Below are 21,697 nucleotides of genomic sequence, written 5' to 3'. Positions count from 1 at the left end.
AGTCAGTGACTGGTGTGTCTTGATTGCCAGTCAGGGACTGGTGTGTCCTCATTGCCAGTCAGGGACTGGTGTGTCCTCATTGCCAGTCAGTGACTGATGTGTCCTGATTGCCAGTCAGTGACAGGTGTGCCTTGATTGCCAGTCAGGGACAGGTGTGCCCTGATCGCCACTCAGTGACAGGTGTGCCCTGATTGCCAGTCAGTGACAGGTGTGTCCTGATTGCCAGCCAGGGACTGGTGTGTTCTCATTGCCAGTCAGTGACTGGTGTGTCCCGATTGCCAGTCAGTGACAGGTGTGTCCTGATTTCCAGTCAGTGACAGGTGTGTCCTGATTTCCAGTCAGTGACAGGTGTGTCCTGATTGCCAGTCAGTGAGTGGTGTGCACCGATTGCCAGTCAGTGAGTGGTGTGCCCTGATTGCCAGTCAGTGACAGGTGTGCCCTGATTGCCAGTCAGTGACAGGTGTGCCCTGATTGCCAGTCAGGGACAGGTGTGTCCCGATTGCCAGTCAGTGACAGGTGTGTCGTGCTTTGCCAGTCAGTGACAGGTGTGTCCAGATTGCCAGTCAGGGACACTAAAGTGGTGGCAAAGGGTGGAAAACAGGAAATGGAACAAAATAAGAGTCCTGGACAGGAAATAATACAAAGTACAATAAACTTATCATAATTGTCATGTGAGATCAAAATATTTTACCAACTCACTTCTTTTTTTTTAGCACTTCTGTTTTGTGCGTACGACATATTGTCCTAAATATGTGTGTGCGTATGCGTGTGCTTGAATCACATCAGAATAGAACATGAAGTTTCAAACTGCAGCACATGGGCGACAAACGCACTGCTGGCCCACTTTCTGCACAGCATGAACACACACACACACACACACACACACACACACACACACACACACACACACACACACACACACACACACACACACACACACACAAACCCCTCCTTTCTCTTCCATCTGTCAACATGAAATATTGATGCTCCCCTCTGCTATTAGGAATAGCACTCTTACCTCACACACACACACACACACACACACTAGTGAGTGTTCTGCTTGGTGAGGCACTGATATTGTTTTGAAGGTATCGTGTTCTAATCAATGAAGTACAAATTGCTTATAAGAAGATAATAATTCACTTGAAGTCCAATAATTTTTATTCCCACTTTTTATCAAACTTAAAAGCATTTTTTCATCTTACTTTGTTTGTATAAAAAGTCCATGAGTCCATCTTCTACAGTGAAGTTCTGTTTCTTGGTTTGTAAAAGTCTTCTTGACTTGTTTCACCTAATAACACACGAACACACTCTTCACATACTCTTTGTGTACATGTTGTAGAAAGACGGCAGCAACAATCACCTAATAACACACATACACACTCTTCACATACTCTTTGTGTACATGGTTGTAGAAAGATGGCAGTAACAATCACCTGATATACACCTCTGTGTGGTGAGCTAGCCTGATTGTGTAAGAGTTGTTTAGCAATTTTTAAGAATGATGATGTCACAGGTCAGTAGGTCAAAGACATTGGAGTGTGTACAAAGAGTTAATAAAGGTTTTATTGGAGACATGTTGACAAACATCTACTCTGCAGAGAGAAAAGGCGAGTGGATCCTCGTCTCAGCTTTCTGCCATCTTTTTAAATGTGCAAATTCATTTTATTTTTCACGACACACACACACACACACACGCACACACACACACACACACACACACACACACACACATAGTGAATGTCGGTACTCTTCATTTCCAAGTCAGACATCACTGTTATCGCAAGGAGACTCCAGGTAGCAGAGCAAGTCAAACATCTCATTGTGAGTCTGCCCTTGAGAGTTTTCAATGTGTGCCAGCTCAGAATGAAAACATTTATTTCATCATTAATTCAACAACACCCTCATGACAAAACATACTACATTGTTGCAGTAGTACCATGAAGAATACACATCTACATACATTTGTTGCGTGTTCAGTGCTACACTTCCTGAATAACTTTTGTGTACTAATCTGTTTATCTTGCTTTTGCTTTTTTTCAGCACATCCTCACGTGTGTAACTGTACTTTTCCACATACTGTATTAACACCTTACTCCTTTAATCACACAAAGTCTGAAATCACTTTTCTTTGTGTACTAATGTGTAATTAATCACACATTTATCAACCCAACATAACACTTATATACTTGGATTTTATATATATTATTTTGTATATATTATGTGTTTATATATGTATGTACGTATATTTAATATGTATGTATGTGTATATATATGAATATGTGTATATATATATATTAACATATATATATATATATATATATATATATATATATATATATATATACATATAAATACATATAAGAATATATGTATCTATATATTTATATCACTGTATGTGTATGTATAATCATATACAGTATATGTATATCTACTGTATGAATGTATATTGAATGTATATATATAAAAATATATATACATATATGAATATATGTATCTATATATATATCACTGTATGTGTATATATAATCATATACAGTATATGTATTTCTACTGTATGAATGTATATTGAATGTATATATATAAAAATATATATACACACACGTGTACATATACCATATTTTCCAACCTTGAGACCTCCAAATTCGGGAGATTTTTTTTAGGAGGGGGAGGGGTTAAGGGGGGAGGAGTATATTTATAGCTAGAATTCACTGAAATTTAAGTATTTCTTATATATATATATAGATATACATAAGTATTTCTTATATATATATATATATATATATATATATATATATATATATATATATATATATATATATATATATACATATATATACATATATATACATATATATATATAAGAAATACTTAAATTTCAGTGAATTCTAGCTATAAATATCAGGGTGCGCAATACAACGTAAACCGTTGGCCAACCAAAAAGTAACCACAGAACACTATACGGTATAGCGTTCTGTGTTTACTTTTTGGTTGGCCAAGCGGACGTGACGACAGGCTGTCCTCCGGCTGGAAATCGGGAGAAATTCAGGAGAATGGTTGTCCCGGGAGATTTTCGGGAGAGGCACTGAAATTCGGGAGTCTCCCGGAAAATTCCGGAGGGTTGGCAAGTATGACATATACATATGTATATGTAGACATGTGTGTATATATGTGTACATATGTATATATGTATGTATATATATATATATATATATATATATATATATATATATATATATATATATATATATATATATATACACATATGTATGTATATATATATGTATATATATATATATATATATATATATATATATATATACACACATATGTATGTATATATATATGTATATATATGTATATGTATATATATATATATATATATATATGTGTATATATATATATATATATATATATATATATATACACACACACACACACACACACACACACACATATATATATATATATATATATATATATATATATATATATATATATATATATATATATATATATATATATATATAGATGACCTGTATAAAGATGACTCTAACACCCATGATGATGCATTTGATACTGTGTGGATTGACTGATATCAAGTCTTCTTGTGTTGACATTGTGTAGGTGTTTGTTCCTGCCCAGTCTGGCGCCACACAATGCCCCCACCAACAACGCCAACGCCTCTGGGGTCAGCGACGGCGCGGTGCTGAGCGGCATCGGCACAGGTATGACGTCACTGGTTATGACATCACCACATGTATAAGTCACTGGTTATGACATCATTACATGTATGAAGTCACTGGTTATGACATCATCACATGTATGACGTCACTGGTTATTACATCATCACATGTATGAAGTCCCTGGTTATGACATCATCACATGTATGACCTCATCAAAGGTATGAAGTTACCGGTTATGTCATCATCACAGGTATGAAGTCACTGGTTATGACATCATCACATGTATGACATCACTTGTATGTATGAAGTCACTGGTTATGACGTCACTTGTTATGACATCGTCACATGTATGAAGTCACTGGTTATGACAACATCACATGTATGACATCATCACATGTATGAAGTCAATGGTTATGACATCATCACATGTATGACATCATCAGGGGTATGGAGTCACTGTTTATGACATCATCACATGTATGCTGTCACTGGTTATGACATCATCACATGTATGAAGTCACTGGTTATGACATCACATGTATGACATCATCACATGTATGACATCATCACATGTATGTATGTATGACATAAACCCACACAGAAAACTTAGTTTTTGACAGACTTCCTTGTCCCTAACATGACTTTGTTGGAACCTGGCTATTATTGTATTAATTAACTATCAAATTCATTTTTATTACAAATTCATATATTTGGTCTCCAGCTAAAAGTGAACTTTTTTCATGCCTATTATTTGTTACTTTAATAACAACATTATTTCCATCTCTCCACTCGTTAGCATTCTTCCTCCCATCTTTTATCCCGCCTCCCTCCCTGTGTCGCTGCTCTTATCTGCCATCTTCAGACTTTTTGTTCCATGACTCAGCAGAATAATTGTGAGAGAACAACCTACACAATGTCAGAAGCATCTTTTTTTTTCACATGTAATATGTGGTCATTGCTTGCAATAACACTGCAGCAGGTTATTTCTTTGTGTTTGGCGCCCTCTACCTTCAGTGCTGTGTACTGCTTGTATTTTCATTCTTTCCACTGCTGTACTATAAAGGTACAGTCTGTATCTGCAGGACAGGTGTCTTCACCTATTCTTTAGGGGGCGCTAACAATGCAAGAGATGTTACTGACCCACTTCCCTTCTGCCACCACTAGGGGAGCGCTTGTTTCCCCCACCCTCCGGCCTTAGCTACTCCACCTGGTTCTGCGTGGAGCGCTTCAGCACGGCGCCCCAGGCCCACCCGGTGCGCCTGCTGACGGTGGTGCGGCGGGCCAACTCGTCGGAGCAGCACTACGTGTGCTTGGCGTTGGTGCTGTCAGCCAAAGACCGCTCGCTCAGCGTCTCCACCAAGGAGGAGCTGCTGCAGACGTATTGTGAGAACACCCACACCTCTCCTGCCGCTCTTCACCAATAACACCTCTCTCTCTCTCTCTCTCTCTTCAGCGGACGAGTCCAGCGAGGAAGCATCCTTCTATGAGATCCTGCCTTGCTGCGCTCGTTTTCGCTGTGGCGAGCTCATCGCGGAGGGCCAGTGGCACCACCTGGTGTTGGTGATGAGCAAGGGCATGCTGAAAAACAGCATGGCCACGCTCTACCTGGACGGGCAGCTCATCAACACCGTCAAGGTATCACAAATCATTCATTTTCAAATCAATCACGACTCTTATTTGTAACGATCCTTAATCCATTAACAATATTTAAAGGCTAGAGTATACAAATGAGTTTCAAGATGGGACTTAAATGCTTCTACTGAGGTAGCATCTCTAACTGTTACTGCTAGAACATTCCAGAGTACCGAAGCCCCAATAGTAAAAGCTCTAAAGCCTGCAGACTTTTTGGGGGCTCTGGGAATCACTAATAACTTCTTAGAACGCAGATTTCTGTCCGGGACATATGGTACAATACAATCAGCAAAATGGGATGGAGCTAGACCAGACCTGGGCAAATTAAGGCTCGGGGGCCACATGCGGCCCGTTAAGCTTTTCAAACTGGCCCGCCGGACATTCCCAAATATTTTTTTTGCTCTTTAAGATGGAAACTGTAGCTGCCATTATGATGTGCAGTGATGTTTTCAAATTACCGTAAGTATTGAACTATACAAAGTATTTCAATGGTTGGAATCTGCGCTTTTGCATTATATACTAGTTACTATGGTTATCTAAGTAACAGCAGCTCAGGGGACAGACGTGAAAGGAGATTTTTACAACAAAGTTCTAAAGTTTAGTGATATATCAGATAGTAGGTAGGGTTTGTCTTACCCTTCGCGTTCATATTTCGCTCTGTTTGTTGCATTTTTGTTGCGTTTCGCTTGATTGTAAAACATGTCGATCGAGTGGGGTTGTAACGTTCATATGTTGTCAATATTCAGTGTTTTATCGTTCATAGTTAATATTGTAAATACCCAGTTCTTTATTTTCATTCAGTAAAAAAATATAAAATTTCATTCCGTTTAAGGCGGTCTGTCATAACGTTTTTAGCATTCAATCAGACATTATTGTGAGGTTTTGTATTAGTGTTCCTAAAAATAGATATATCGGCCCCCAGACAAATTTTTTCTCTAAATTTGGCCCCTCGAGTCAAAATAATTGCCCAGGCCTGAGCTAGACTGTGAATAATGATCTCAGCATTGCTGGTCGACAAAATGGAACACATTTTAGCGATATTACGTAGATATTGGGCTGTTTTAGTAACACTCTTAATGTGTGACTCAAATGAGAGAGTTGTGTCGAATATGATACCCAAATTCTTTACCGAGTCACTTTGTGTAATTGTTTGGTTGTCAAATGTTAAGGTGGTATTATTAAATAGGTGTGTAATTGTTTGGTTGTCAAATGTTAAGGTGGTATTATTAAATAGGTGTGTAATTGTTTGGTTGTCAAATGTTAAGGTGGTATTATTAAATATGTGTATAATTGTTTGTTTGTCAAATGTTAAGGTGGTATTATTAAATAGGTGTATAATTGTTTGGTTGTCAAATGTTAAGGTGGTATTATTAAATAGGTGTATAATTGTTTGGTTGTCAAATGTTAATGTGGTATTATTAAATGGGTGTATAATTGTTTGGTTGTCAAATGTTAAGGTGGCATTATTAAATAGGTGTATAATTGTTTGGTTGTCATATGTTAAGGTGGTATTAAATAGGTGTATAATTGTTTGGTTGTCAAATGTTAAGGTGGTATTATTAGATAGGTGTATAATTATTTGGTTGTCAAATGTTAAGGTGGTATTATTAAATAGGTGTATAATTGTTTGGTTGTCAAATGTTAAGGTGGTATTATTAGATAGGTGTATAATTATTTGGTTGTCAAATGTTAAGGTGGTATTATTAAATAGGTGTATAATTGTTTGCTTATCAAATGTTAAGGTGGTATTATTAAATAGGTGTATAATTATTTGGTTGTCAAATGTTAAGGTGGTATTATTAGATAGGTTTATAATTGTTTGGTTGTCAAATGTTAAGGTGGTATTATTAAATGGGTGTATAATTGTTTGGTTGTCAAATGTTAAGGTGGTATTATTAAATAGGTGCGTAATTGGTTGTCAAATGTTAAGGTGGTATTATTAAATAAGTGTATAATTGTTTGGTTGTCAAATGTTAAGGTGGTATTATAAAATAGGTGTGTAATTGTTTGGTTGTCAAATGTTAAGGTGGTATTATTAAATAGGTGTATAATTGTTTGGTTGTCAAATGTTAAGGTAGTTTTAATAAATAGGTGTGTAATTGTTTGGTTGTCAAATGTCTATAAAGTGTTAAAAATCCCCCATAAAAGTGTAATTTCATGAAAGACACCCATTTTTCCGTGTCTTCCAGCTACACTACGTCCACAGTGTTCCGGGGGGTTCTGGATCGGCCAACCCGCCAGTGGTCAGCAGCGTGTACGGCTACGTGGGCACCCCGCCAGCCCAGCGCCAGCTCTCCAGCCTGGTCTGGCGCCTGGGGCCCAGCCACTTCCTGGAGGAGGTCCTGCCCGCCGCCAGCGTCACAGCCATCTTCGACCTGGGACCCACCAACGTGGGGAGTCTGCAGGCCGTCTACCTGCCTTGTGAGGACCCCGCCTTTCTCTCTTGTCTCCCTCGCACGCCACCCACTGAAGGTCTGCTCGCACAGGTAAGGACTCCAAGGCCGAGGTGGCGCCCGCCTCCCCTGTGGCGCTGGTGCCGGAGGAGAAGGTGTCCTTCAGCCTCTACGCCGTCTCCGTGTCCACTCTGACCGTGGCCAAGATCAGGAAGGTCTACAACAAACTGGACAGCAAGGCCATCGCCAAACAGGTAACACGCACACACACGCAGTCGCCATGGTGATGGACTGTACAGGTAAAGTTTTAAAGTGTAAAAAGAAGCTAACCTTTATTGACTGTACAGGTACAGTTGTATTTAAAGTGTAAAAAGAAGCTAACCTTTATTGACTGTACAGGTAAAGTTGTATTTAAAGTGTAAAAAGGAGCTAACTTTTATTGACTGTACAGGTACAGTTGTATTTAAAGTGTAAAAAGAAGCAAACCTTTATTGACTGTACATGTAAAGTTGTATTTAAAGTGTAAAAAGAAGCGAACATTTATTGACTGTACAGGCACAGTTGTATTTAAAGTGTAAAAAGAAGCTAATAGTGAAACATGACTTCTTCCGTAGCTGGCCGTGTCGTCTCATGAAAACGCCACGCCAGTCAAGTTGATCCATAACGCCGCCGGACACCTCAATGGAGCGGCGCGCACCGTGGGTGCCGCCGTCATCGGCTACTTGGGTGAGCTAGCTTGCACGCGATCCCTCCCGCCGACGACGCTAACAGGACGATGAACGCCTCCTCTCCTGTCGCTCCTCAGGCGTGCGCGCCTTCTCCCCGAAGCCCGTGGCCAACAACCTGCAGTACGTGGGCGGGGCGGCGGCCATCTTGGGCCTGGTGGCCATGGCGTCAGACGTGGAGGGTCTGTACGCGGCGGTGAAGGCGCTGGTGTGCGTGGTGAAGAGCAACCCGCTGGCCAGCAAGGAGATGGAGCGCATCAAAGGCTACCAGGTGGGCGTGGCCAGCAGAAGAGCTGACATGTCATGTGACCCTCACATGCTGGCGCTGACATGTCATGTGACCCTCACATGTTGGCGCTGACATGTCATGTGACCCTCACATGTTGGCGCTGACATGTCATGTGACCCTCACAGCTGTTGGCCATGTTGCTGAAGAAGAAGCGCTCGCTGCTCAACAGTCACATCCTGCACCTGACCTTCTCCCTAGTGGGCACGGTGGACAGTGGCCATGAGACCTCCATCATCCCCAACTGCACCGCCTTCCAGGACCTGCTCTGTGACTTTGAGGTGACTCATATTTACATAATCATAATTATATTTACATACTCATTATCATATGGACTCATATTTACATACTCGTTATCATATTTACTAATCATACAGATAATAAAACTTACTAAAATTAACCTACACATGGTCATATTTATTGATATTTACATGCACGTAATAATACTTAATAATATTTACATACACATGATTGTCAGGAGATGTCATTTGAAGGTGAATGTTTATTGTAAAATTGAAGGAATTAGTAATAATATTAGAAGGAATTAGTAATAATATTTTAATGTATTAATAATACAATTTGTAGGTATTAATAATAATATTTGAAGGTATTAGTAATAATATTTGAAGGTATTAGTAACAATATTTGAAGGTATTAGTAATAATATTTCAATGTATTAATAGTAATATGTGTAGGTATAAATAATATTTGAAGGTATTAGTAATAATATTTGAAGGTATTAGGAACAATATTTGAAGGTATTAGTAATAATATTTGAAGGTATTAGTAACAATATTTGTAGGTATTAATAATAATATTTGAAGGTATTAGTAATAATATTTGAAGGTATTAGTAACAATATTTGCAGGTATTAATAATATTTGAAGGTATTAGTAACAACATTTGTAGGTATTAATAATATTTGAAGGTATTAGTAATAATACTTGAAGGTATTGGTAATAATATTTGATGGTATTAGTAATAATACTTGAAGGTATTAGTAATAATACTTGAAGGTATTAGTAATAATATTTGAATGCATTAATAGTAATACTTGAAGGTATTAGTAATACTATTTGAAGGTATTAATAATAATATTTGAAGGTATTAGTAATAATACTTGAAGTTATTAGTAATAATATTTGAATGCATTAATAATAATACTTGAAGGTATTAATAATAATACTTGAAGGTATTAGTAATACTATTTGAAGGTTTTAATAATAATATTTGAAGGTATTAGTAATAGGGCTGGGCAATATATGGAATATACTGGATATATCGTGGGTTTGTCTCTGTGCGATACAGAAAATGACTATATCGTGATATTGGAGTATACGTTCTTAGGCAGTTGCTTTTAGCTGCGGGCATTACACTCAGTGTTGGGTTAGTTACTGAAAACCAGTAACTAGTTACAGTTACTAGTTACTTTATTTCAAAAGTAACTCAGTTACTAACTCAGTTACTTACACCAAAAAGTAATGCGTTACTGTGAAAAGTAACTATTTAGTTACTTCTTTTTTTCTTCTTCTTTTTTTTAAAGCTCCCATTAATGCCCTTTTAGCCTTCATTTCAGTATTGTTATTGCACTGCAGAATAATACAATCTGTTGATCAACTTGACATGCATTTGCATCACTGAACTCTGCTAAGCAATGTGGTCTACATACAACACACAAAGACAAAGATATGTTTCAAAGGGCCAATTTATTTCAGGCCAGAACAAATTGACAAAACTATTTTAAATAGCTGCAACATAACATACATAAGTAACAAACAGCATTACAACAACATAGCTGTAAACCAAGGAAGTACTTTAACTTTAACTTTACATACACAAAGCTTAACCAGGCGTTTTTTCTCTCAAAGAATTATGAAATAAAATCATGTCTGAAGCCCAGAACACTCTACGCAATTCCACAGTTTTAGTTTAGAGATAAGGAAAGATTGGCCTGGCCCACTAGGATCCCTCTTTATGTTTGTGAACTTTATAGTCTATACATTTAGAGTGATGTGATAATCAAACACTCTAGAAGTCTAGAATGAAAGAGTGTATAAGAGAATTGACAGTGTGTACCTTCAGTGCTGAATGATGAGTTTGAAATGTCTTCTTTAGCTTGCTTTCCATGTTTATGTACTCACTGTCCACTGTGTCCAGGAGCTTGGAAAATGTTTTCGTGCCATTTGCTGTTTGATGCTGGTATCATGCTAATTCGCTGCCTTAAAGTGGGTGACTCCACTGTATAAATAGCCTGCATGTCTTCTAGCACATACGCTGCAATGGCTCTATCAATGTTGTCCTGGCTAGCAGTGCCTCGTTCAAATCCAGCCGCTGTTGCTTAGGAGGTGAAGTGTGTCTCTCTTTACTAGCTTCGTTGAAGCATGTTGCTTTTGTAGCTGTTTCAGCAGATTTGAATTGCTGTTTTGGGCAGCAGATGGGATCTTTGATCCAAGACACAACTTACATTTAACTAAAATGTTCTTTTCCATATTCTGAAATCCCAAAAAGAGGACACATATATGCGTGCCAAGGCGGGCAGCACGCCAAGGCCGGGACTAGGTGAAAATTTGCCAATGAGGACACATATATGCGTGCCAAGGCGGGCAGCACGCCAAGGCCGGGACTAGGTGAAAATTTGCCAATGATACTTGAACTTGCTTTATAAATAATATATTTATTTAAAGGGGACGGCGTGGCGCAGTGGAAGAATGGCCGTGCGCGACCCGAGGGTCCCTGGTTCAATCCCCACCTAGTACCAACCTCGTCATGTCTGTTGTGTCCTGAGCAAGACACTTCACCCTTGCTCCTGATGGGTGCTGGTTAGTGCCTTGCATGGCAGCTCCCTCCATCAGTGTGTGAATGTGTGTGTGAATGGGTAAATGTGGAAGTAGTGTCAAAGCGCTTTGAGTACCTTGAAGGTAGAAAAGCGCTATACAAGTACAACCCATTTATCATTTATTATTATCATTAAATAAAGCATTTTTTCTCCTCTGTTGACAGCAGTGTTGGCGCTAGGAATTTTCAAAATGGGGTACCAGGGACCCCATCAAATCATAAAAATGGGGTCCCACATTAAATTTTGGGGGTGCCACTTTTTTGTAAGCGTTTTGAAAACAAATGACAAATGTATGCATTATTCTGTTATATCTCACATTCTATATTGTGTTTTGGAAAAAGGTTGTCATAAATGTTACTTTATTCATTAAAAAAAAATTATAAAAAAAGAAAACTAATTTGTATACATATGTAAATCTATTCAGTTATAAACATTCATTCACTTTCTTCTTTCCTTCATGGATCTAAACTTTACCGCTGCTGGTAGTTTTTTCTATGTTTTTATTTAATAAGTTGTAGGTGTATTTATTTCAGTATAAAAGTGTAAAAAGTGTTTTGCTTCGGTCATGAAATGATGATAATGGTGTGCCAGGGCATACATACATTTTATATTTAACGCTTAAATCTCTGGAGTCTACATCAACTTCAGATCTATCCCTCATTTCAAAATGTTTTAGTTTTTTTTATGTTGTTTTTTTGTTTGTTTGTGTTCCACCCTTTTTTGTCAAACAAAACTGTTTTAAATGGCAAACACACAAAATATGCAAAATCTTCCACCATAAATATTTTTCAAAGTGGAATATTTGATGTGAAGTAATCGGAACCTTGGATAAGTCAATACGTCATAATAATAATAATAACAATATTATGTTTTGAGCAATGACAGTTTGAAAGAAAAAAAAACAGCTTTGTTTTATTAGTCAACATTGCAACTTTTTTAAAATTACATTTCACCTTTAAGCTTTTTTATTTCACTTTTGTTATGTTTTTGTTTATTTTAATAGTATTTTTAGAATGTGTTGTGGGCTTTTAAAACATTAGCTGTGGGCCGCAAATGGCCTCTGGGGCACACTTTTGACACCCCTGCTATAGATTATAAAAAATTGAATCTGATAAATCTATGGCTAAAAAGCAGAGCCTGGCGACGCATGCGCGTTTATCATAACTCTCTTGCTCTCTCTGTCTCCGCCCCTCCCTCACGAATGCTGCTGCGCGCACCCCTCCCTCCCCACACCCAGACACACACAGGGCGTGCCTCTTTTAGACACAAGAGATTCAGAAGGACGACACTGCAGCGCTCCAATAAAACACACTCAGATATTCTGTTTCTAGCCAATACTACATAAAAAATAACGTAAAATAACGCAGTAACGCATCATGTAGTAACAGTAACTGTGTTACTGAATATAAAAAATAACGCGTTAGATTACTAGTTACCGCCAAAACTAACGGCGTTACTCCCAACACTGATTACACTACAGGCTTTTCTCACTCTTTCTTGTCTCTTCTTCTCACCGAGACATAAAACAAGCGCGCTTTCTTACATACGTCATACGTCATACACCCTCGCGGAGCAGAGAGGTAGCAGCATGGGTAACGTTAGCTGTGGTGCTAACGGAGCGGTGCGAGTGGTATTACGAGAGAGAGAAGGTGATCATCTGGTAACAAATGGAGGAAGAATTAATTCCTAAGTGAAATGAAGTGAATTATATTTATATAGCGCTTTTCTCCAGTGACTCAAAGCGCTTTACATAGTGAAACCCAATATCTAAGTTACATTTAAACCAGTGTGGGTGGCACTGGGAGCAGGTGGGTAAAGTGTCTTGCCCAAGGACACAACGGCAGTGACTAGGATGGTGGAAGCGGGGATCGAACCTGCAACCCTCAAGTTGCTGGCACGGCCGTTCTACCAACCGAGCTATACCGCAGAAGAAAAACAGCAGGGGGTCCATCGTCTGGCGGTGGTTTGGCTTCAAGCGGGAAGATGTTGAACAGACAACCGTAATATGTCAAGTATGCGGCAAAAGCGTTGCTACAAAAAGTAGCAGCACTACTAATTTGTAGCATCATTTGAAAAGTCATCCGCTAGAGAATGAAGAGTGCTTGAAACATCTCAGCCGGTGCCACACCCACAAAATGCCGAAGCAACCATTTCCACATCAACACTGTATGAAAAAAATAGTCAACAACAGAAGGAGATAATGCCCGCAGTAAACTACCACATAGCGAAGGACATACACTATTTGATTTCCTATTATGCAGCTCATTTTTATTTGACAGTTATTGAAATATCTTGTGTGACATCATGCACAAATGTGCACTTTATTTGTTTAAAAATATTGTCGTGGCGTTCTGTACAAAAAGTGCACTTTAATTTAGTGTTGCTTTGATATGTCATCTTAGTGACATCATGCACAAAAGTGCACTAATAGCTTGTTTTAAAATGTCTCTGACACTCTTGCACTTTCTGTTTTGGAAATTACATGAACGTTTGTGCCACTGCTTAATAACTGTTTAATAAATACAGTTTTGGTAAATTGACTTAGTTGTGATTTCCCTCTCTGCATGAAAGTTTAAAATGAGCATATATTAATGCAGTATGAAGAAGAATGTGTTAATGTAGACACATAGAATCATCATACTGCTCTGATTATATGCATCAAGTGTTCATTCAAGGCTAAGGCAAAATATCCAGATATATATCGTGACATGGCCTAAAAATATCCACATATTAATAAAAGGCCATATCGCCCAGCCCTAATTAGTAATAATACTTGAAGGTATTAATAATAATATTTGAAGGTATTAGTAATAATATTTGAAGGTATGAGTAATAATACTTGAAGGTATGAGTAATAATACTTGAAGGTATTAGTAATAATATTTGAAGGTATTAATAATAATATCTGAAGGTATTAATAATAGTATTTGAAGATATTAGAAATCATATTTGAAGGTATTAATAATGGTATGAATGATAGTCAGCCCATGAAGACAGAGACATTTGCCCACAGGTGTGGCTGCACGCGCCCTACGAGCTTCACCTGTCCCTCTTTGAGCACTTTATCGAGCTGCTTACAGAGTCCAGGTGAGTCTCTTCTCCTCCTCCGCCCGGCCGCGCTCACAGGCCATGCAAACACTCATCTCCCTACCTGCGCTCCCACAGCGAGGCGGCCAAGAACGCCAAACTGCTGCGGGACTTCCAGCTGATCCCTCGCCTGCTGCTGACCCTCAGGGACCCCTCTCTGTCTCAGGCCACCCTGGCCTCCATCTGCAACGTGCTGAGTCTGCTGCTGCAGGGCTTCCCCAACCCCTACGACCTGCTCAGGTACCCACACCTGCAGACTAACACACCTGGAACACACTTGTCTCATGTCCTGTTCCTCACGCAGGGTCGCTCAGTTCATCTCCTCCACCCTGCCCACCTTCGCTGTCTTCGAGAAGTTTGTGGTCATGGAGGTCAACGACCAGGAGAAGGTGGACGCAGGTGGGTGGACGCACACTTACACACACACGCAATTACACAAGGTGGTGTTGTGTAGTAATGTAGGGTCCCCACAAGGTGATGTTGTGTAGTAATGTAGGGTCCCCATAAGGCCATATTGTGTAGTAATGTAGGGCCCCCTCAAGGCCATATTGTGTAGTAATGTAGGGTCCCCACAAGTTCATATTGTGTAGTAATGTAGGGTCCCCACAATGTCATATTGTGTAGTAATGTAGGGTCCCCACAAGGTCATATTGTGTAGTAATGTGGAGTCCCCACAAGGTCATATTGTGTAGAAATGTAGGGTCCCCACAAGGTCATATTGAGTAATAATGTAGGGTCCCCCACAAGGTCATATTGTGTAGTAATGTAGGGTCCCCACAAGGTCATATTGTGTAGTAATGTAGGGTCCCCACAAGGTCATATTGTGTAGTAATGTAGAGTCCCCACAAGGTCATATTGTGTAGTAATGTTGGGTCCCCACAAGGTCATATTGTGTAGTAATGTAAGGTCCCCGCAAGGTCATATTGTGTAGTAATGCAAGGTCCCCACAAGGTCATATTGTGTAGTACTGTAGGGTCCCCACAAGGTCATATTGTGTAGTAATGCAAGGTCCCCACAAGGTCATATTGTGTAGTACTGTAGGGTCCCCACAAGGTCATATTGTGTAGTAATGTATGGTCCCCACAAGGTTGTGTAATCAATCAATCAATGTCAATCAATGTTTACTTATATAGCCCTAAATCACAAGTGTCTCAAAGGGCTGCACAAGCCACAACGACATCCTCCACAACGACATCCTCGGCTCAGATCCCACATCAGGGCAAGGAAAAACTCAACCCAATGGGACAATGAGAAACCTTGGAGGAGACTGCAGATGTGAGGAACCCCTCCTGGGTGACCGGTGCAATGGACGTCGAGTGGATCTAGCGTAATATTGTGAGAGTCCAGTCCATAGTGGATCTGACATAATAGTGAGAGTCCAGTCCATAGTGGGGATAGCAGGAGACCATCCCGAGCAGAGACAGGTCAGCAGCGGAGAGACGTCCCCAACCGATGCACAGACCCACCCCGGGTCCCGACTTTGGACAGCCAGCGCTTCATCCGTGGCCACCAAATCTGTGCCCCTCCCTCCACGAAGGAGAGGGGGTCAGAGCAGAAAAGAAACGGCAGATTAACTGGTCTAAAAGGGGGATCTATTTAAAGGCTAGAGTATACAAATGAGTTTTAAGATGGGACTTAAATGCTTCTACTGAGGTAGCTTCTCTAACTGTTACCGGTAGGGCATTCCAGAGTACTGGAGCCCGAATAGAAAACGCTCTATAGCTCGCAGACTTTTTTTGGGCTCTGGGAATCACCAATAAGCGAGTTCTTTGAACGCAGATTTCTTGCCGGGACATATGGTACAATACAATCGGCAAGATAGGATGGAGCTAGACCGTGTAGTATTTTATACGTAAGTAGTAAAACCTTAGGGTCACATCTTAAGTACACAGGAAGCCAGTGCAGGTGAGCCAGTATAGGCGTAATATGATCAAACTTTCTTGTTCTTGTCAAAAGTCTAGCAGCCGCATTTTGTACCAACTGTAATCTTTTAATGCTAGACATAGGGAGACCCGAAAATAATACGTTACAGTAATCGAGACGAGACGTAACGAACGCATGAATAATGATCTCAGCGTCGCTAGTGGACAAAATGGAACAAATTTTAGCGATATTACAGAGATGAAAGAAGGCCGTTTTAGTAACACTCTTAATGTGTGACTCAAACGAGAGAGTTGGGTCGAAGATAATACCCAGATTCTTTACCGAGTCCATCCATCTATCCATTTTCTACCGCTTATTCTCTTCGGGGTCGCGGGGGGCGCTGGAGCCTATCTCAGCTACAATCGGGCGGAAAGCGGGGTACACCCTGGACAAGTTGCCACCTCATCGCAGGGCCAACACAGATAGACAGACAACATTCACACTCACATTCACACACTCGGGCCAATTTTAGTGTTGTCAATCAACCTACCCCAGGTGCATGTTTTTTTGGAGGTGGGAGGAAGCCGGAGTACCCGGAGGGAACCCACGCAGTCACGGGGAGAACATGCAAACTCCACACAGAAAGATCCCGAGCCTGGGATTGAACCCCAGACTATTCAGCACCTTCGTATTGTGAGCCAGATGCACTAACCCCTCTACCACCGTGCTGCCCTCTTTACCGAGTCGCCTTGGTTGTCAAATGTTAAGGCGGTATTATTAAATAGGTGTCGGCGTCTAGCAGGACCGATAATCAGCATTTCCGTTTTCTTAGCGTTGAGTTGCAAAAAGTTAGTGGAGATCCATTGTTTAATTTCATTAAGCCTCCAGCTGACTACAATCCGGCGTGTTGGTCAGCTTTAGGGGCATGTAGAGTTGGGTGTCATCAGCATAACAGTGAAAGCTAACATGTATGATGTCACCTAGCGGCAGCATGTAGATGCTGAAGAGTGCAAGGCCAAGAACCGAACCCTGGGGAACTCCACACGTTACCTTAACATACTCCGAGGTCACATTGTTATGGGAGACGCACTGCATCCTGTCAGTAAGATAGGAGTTAAACCAAGACAAGGCTAAGTCTGACATACCAATATGTGTTTTGATACGCTCTAATAAAATATTATGATCGACTGTATCGAAAGCAGCGCTAAGATCAAGAAGCAGCAACATGGATGACGCATCAGCATCCATCGTTAGCAATAGATCATTAGTCATTTCTGCGAGGGCTGTCTCCGTAGAGTGATTTGCCCTGAAACCGGATTGAAAGGGTTCACAGAGATTGTAAGACGCTAAGTGTTCATTTAGCTGCTGTGCAATAATTTTTTCGAGGATTTTCAAAATAAACGGAAGGTGGGACACCGGCCAGTAGTTTACCATGAGGTCAGGATCCAGGTTAGGTCTTCTGAGCAAAAGATGAATAACCGCTTTTTTGAATGCTAGGTGAACAGTGCCAGAGGAAAGTGATAAGTTTGTAATATTTAGCACTGGTGGACCTAATATTACAAAAAGCTCCTTGATAACTTTCCCAGGAAGTGGGTCAAGTAAACATGTTTGTTTTATCCCACTTACACGCCGTAGCAATTCCTCTAATGTTATTTCATCAAAAAGAGAGAGACTATTTTGGAGGGCAATATCCGTCGTATATACAGTAGTTTCTGTGTTAATAAAACCCAATTGTAGCTGGGATGCGTTGTCTTTAATCTCCTTTCTAATTAGTTAAATTTTCTTATTAAATAAATTCATAAAGTAATCTGCCGAGTGGGTGGATCTACTGGGAGGAGTCCCTTGTTGGGTTAGTGATGCTACTGTACTGAACAAATATTTAGGATCGTTTTTGTTGAGGCGGATGAGATTTGAGTAGTATTTAGCTTTAGCTAATGTAAGCATGCATTTAGAAGTTATTAAACTATCACTCCATGCTTGATGGAAAACCTCAAGTTTAGTCGTGCGCCATTTGCGTTCCAGCTTTATACATGATAATTTAAGAGCTCTAGTTTCCTAGTTTCTTCTGTAAACCATGGGGTACGGCTTTAAGGGGCCCTTTTTAGCTTTAGTGGTGCTATACTATCAATGGTTTCGCGCAGGGCGTCGTTAAAGTTGTTAGTGAGGTTATCAATAGAGCCCACATAATTTGGGAATGGTGTCGTTACCGAAGGCAGTAGGCCAGCAAGAGTCGTAGTTATGGCAGCATTAATGTTGCAGCTGCTAAAGCAGTTATTATTATTAGCTTGTTGACAATGAGTCAGAACTTCGAATTTTATAAGGTAATGATCGGACATTACTTTAGTATACGGGAGTATCATAACTTTGGAGGTGGTGACACCCCTGACAAGCACTAGATCTATCGTATTACCGTTGCTATGCGTGGGTTCATTTATTATTTGTGTAAGACCACAGCTATCAATTATAGTCTGGAACGCCACGCACGGAGGGTCCGATGGGGTATTCATATGGATATTTAAGTAAAATGACGGAAATGCATTGTGAAAAAAAAGTTGCTACCTGCAACTATTTCTGTACCTATGAAAATTGATAATTTCAACATTGGCGGTAACTGATAAAAACTGGGAAGGGCTGAACAAAAATGGCACTGAAAAGGAAATCATATACTGCAGGTTGCAAGCTGGAAGTAGTGAAATATGCCTGTTCACTATTCTTTATTTATTTTAACTTGCCTTTCAAATGTCTATTCTTGGTGTTGGATTTTATCAAATAAATTTCCCCAAAAAGTGCGACTTATACATGTTTTTTTCCTTCTTTATTATGCATTTTCGGCCGGTGCGACTTATACTCCGGAGCGACTTATAATCCGAAAAATACGGTAGTTAGGAGGAGATGCCTCATTCAGCGCAAAAAAATCGTCTGGTTTGAGCCAGGTTTCGCTGAGAATAATGACGTTAAGATTGTTGTCTCTGGGAGACAATGATCTTATGTTTAAAAAGCCTATATTATAGGTAGTGGGCTGTTTAAGGAGTTTTTGTTAAAATTATCCGTAGTAGTAATATTAATTATGTTGCGTTTATTTTGCGTAGTGCGCTTTAAATAATTTCGACCATATCTAGGAATTGATATGACGGGAATCTTCAGATTGTTTGCTTGGTGCTGCGATACACTGAACGCACCATAATTTGCCACCTCAGTAGAATGCATGTCCACCTCTGGCACAGTCACTGCAGAAAAAAACATTATGTGAGTTGTGTATTATTCTAGGAGAAATGCTATGTGTGCAGGGATTTTCCAGCCTGGCGCTGGCTAGTTCTAGCTTAACTGACTCCTCACCCGGACTAACAGACAGTGTAATTGCCTGTGACCGGGTTTGCTCTAGTGTAGTTAGTCAAGTGTGACTCAAACAAAAATCGATGTTCCTAGACAGGATGATGGCGCCTTCCTGGTTAGGGTGAAGGCCGTCTCTCATCAACAAGCCCGGTTTGCCCCAGAAAGAGGGCCAATTATCAATAAACGTTAGTCCCTGTTGTCTACAAAAACTAGCCAGCCACATGTTAAGCGAGACTAATCTGCTATATCTCTCATCATTGCCTCTCGCAGGCAGGGGGCCAGAGACAAGTACTCGATGCCTGGACATCTTTCTAGCGAGATTAGAAGTCCTAGCTATGTTCCTCTTTGACATCTCTGACTGTCTCATCCTAGTGTCATTGGAGCCAACGTGTACAATTATGTTCGCATAGCTAGTGGTGCGATTAGCCTGTCGTGCGTGTTTACTAGGCCTGTTGTGAGTTAGCGCCCTAAGATTAGCTTCAATGTCAGGTGCCCTGGGAATACACTTAATTGTGGCTGGTTTGCTAAGCTTTATGTTTCGGGTGATGGAGTCCTCAATGACTCAAGTGTAGTGCCCAGGTAGACTGGGATGTAGGACTAGCTAAAGGGCTAAATCTATTATGCGTCTCAACCAGTTAACCGTTGCTTGTAGGCCGCTTAGGGCTGCTATAAGCTGGGCTTGTTAGCTCGCTACAGCTAACGGTAGCAGTAATGTAGGGTCCCCACAAGCCCATATTGTGTAGTAATGTAGGGTCCCCACAAGGCCATATTGTGTAGTAATGTAGGATCCCCACAAGGCCATATCGTGTAGTAATGTAGGGTCCCCACAAGGTCATATTGTGTAGTAATGTAGGGTCCCCATAAGGTCATATTTGTGTAGTAATGTAGGGTCCCCACAATGTCATATTGTGTAGTAATGTAGGGTTCCCACAAGGTCATATTGTGTAGTAATGTAAGGTCCCCGCAAGGTCATATTGTGCAGTAATGTAGGGTCCCCACAAGGCCATATTGTGTAGTAATTTACAGTCCCCACAAAGTCATATTGTGTAGTAATGTAGGGTCCCCACAATGTCATATTGTGTAGTAATGTAGGGTTCCCACAAGGTCATATTGTGTAGTAATGTAAGGTCCCCGCAAGGTCATATTGTGCAGTAATGTAGGGTCCCCACAAGGCCATATTGTGTAGTAATTTACAGTCCCCACAAAGTCATATTGTGTAGTAATGTTGGGTGCCCACAAGGTCATAATGTGTAGTAATGTAGGGTCCCCACAAGGTCATATTGTGTAGTAATGTAGGGTCCCCACAAGGTCATATTGTGTAGTAATGTAGGGTCCCCACAAGGTCATATTGTGTAGTAATGTAGGGTCCCCACAAAGTCATATTGTGTAGTAATGTAGGGTCCCCACAAGGTCATATTGTGTAATAAGTGTGGTCCCCACAAGGTCATATTGTGTAGTAATGTATGGTCCCCACAAGGTCATATTGTGTAGTAATGTAGGGTCCCCACAAGGTCATATTGTGTAGTAATGTAGGGTCCCCACTCGGTAGAAGAGTTAGCATAAAACATTAGCATGCTAATGTCAGTATGATGATACAGGACAAGTTAGCATAGAAGGCGGCAAGTATTAAAAGGCATAATTTTTATACATAACATACAATACTTGTTAAAAAGTTTGTAAAAAATAAAAAGTTCAAATGCTAATATAAGTGACGTTAGCATACTTCTAAGATGTGGCCAAGTATCAAAAAGCATGGTTATCAGGTTAAACAGCTAGTATAACATGTTAGCATGCTAGGAGGAAATATTTGTAGGTGTAAACATACAAAATGAGCTAAAAAGCCAGGAAAAAACGTT

The 21,697-nt window shown here is 40.2% G+C and overlaps 1 protein-coding gene across 5 annotated transcripts in view; it reads left to right on the top strand.

Annotated features, from left to right (window-relative positions):
• The window catches only part of wdfy3 (WD repeat and FYVE domain containing 3), a 148,500-nt gene that overhangs the window by 78,818 nt on the left and 47,985 nt on the right, over positions 1-21,697 (top strand). For all 5 annotated transcript variants that reach the window (XM_072915983.1, XM_072915982.1, XM_072915981.1 and 2 more), the window contains 11 exons: positions 3,628-3,728; positions 4,851-5,069; positions 5,140-5,321; positions 7,508-7,739; positions 7,805-7,965; positions 8,326-8,437; positions 8,517-8,707; positions 8,851-9,003; positions 14,572-14,645; positions 14,724-14,885; positions 14,950-15,044. In XM_072915983.1, the coding sequence (XP_072772084.1) occupies positions 3,628-3,728; positions 4,851-5,069; positions 5,140-5,321; positions 7,508-7,739; positions 7,805-7,965; positions 8,326-8,437; positions 8,517-8,707; positions 8,851-9,003; positions 14,572-14,645; positions 14,724-14,885; positions 14,950-15,044 (1,682 nt within the window). The remainder of the gene's footprint in view (positions 1-3,627; positions 3,729-4,850; positions 5,070-5,139; positions 5,322-7,507; positions 7,740-7,804; positions 7,966-8,325; positions 8,438-8,516; positions 8,708-8,850; positions 9,004-14,571; positions 14,646-14,723; positions 14,886-14,949; positions 15,045-21,697) is intronic.

This window comes from Nerophis lumbriciformis, linkage group LG24 (assembly GCF_033978685.3).
Source record: "Nerophis lumbriciformis linkage group LG24, RoL_Nlum_v2.1, whole genome shotgun sequence".
NCBI classification, from domain to species: Eukaryota; Metazoa; Chordata; class Actinopteri; order Syngnathiformes; family Syngnathidae; genus Nerophis; species Nerophis lumbriciformis.
This window is presented reverse-complemented; position numbering and strand designations above follow the sequence as displayed.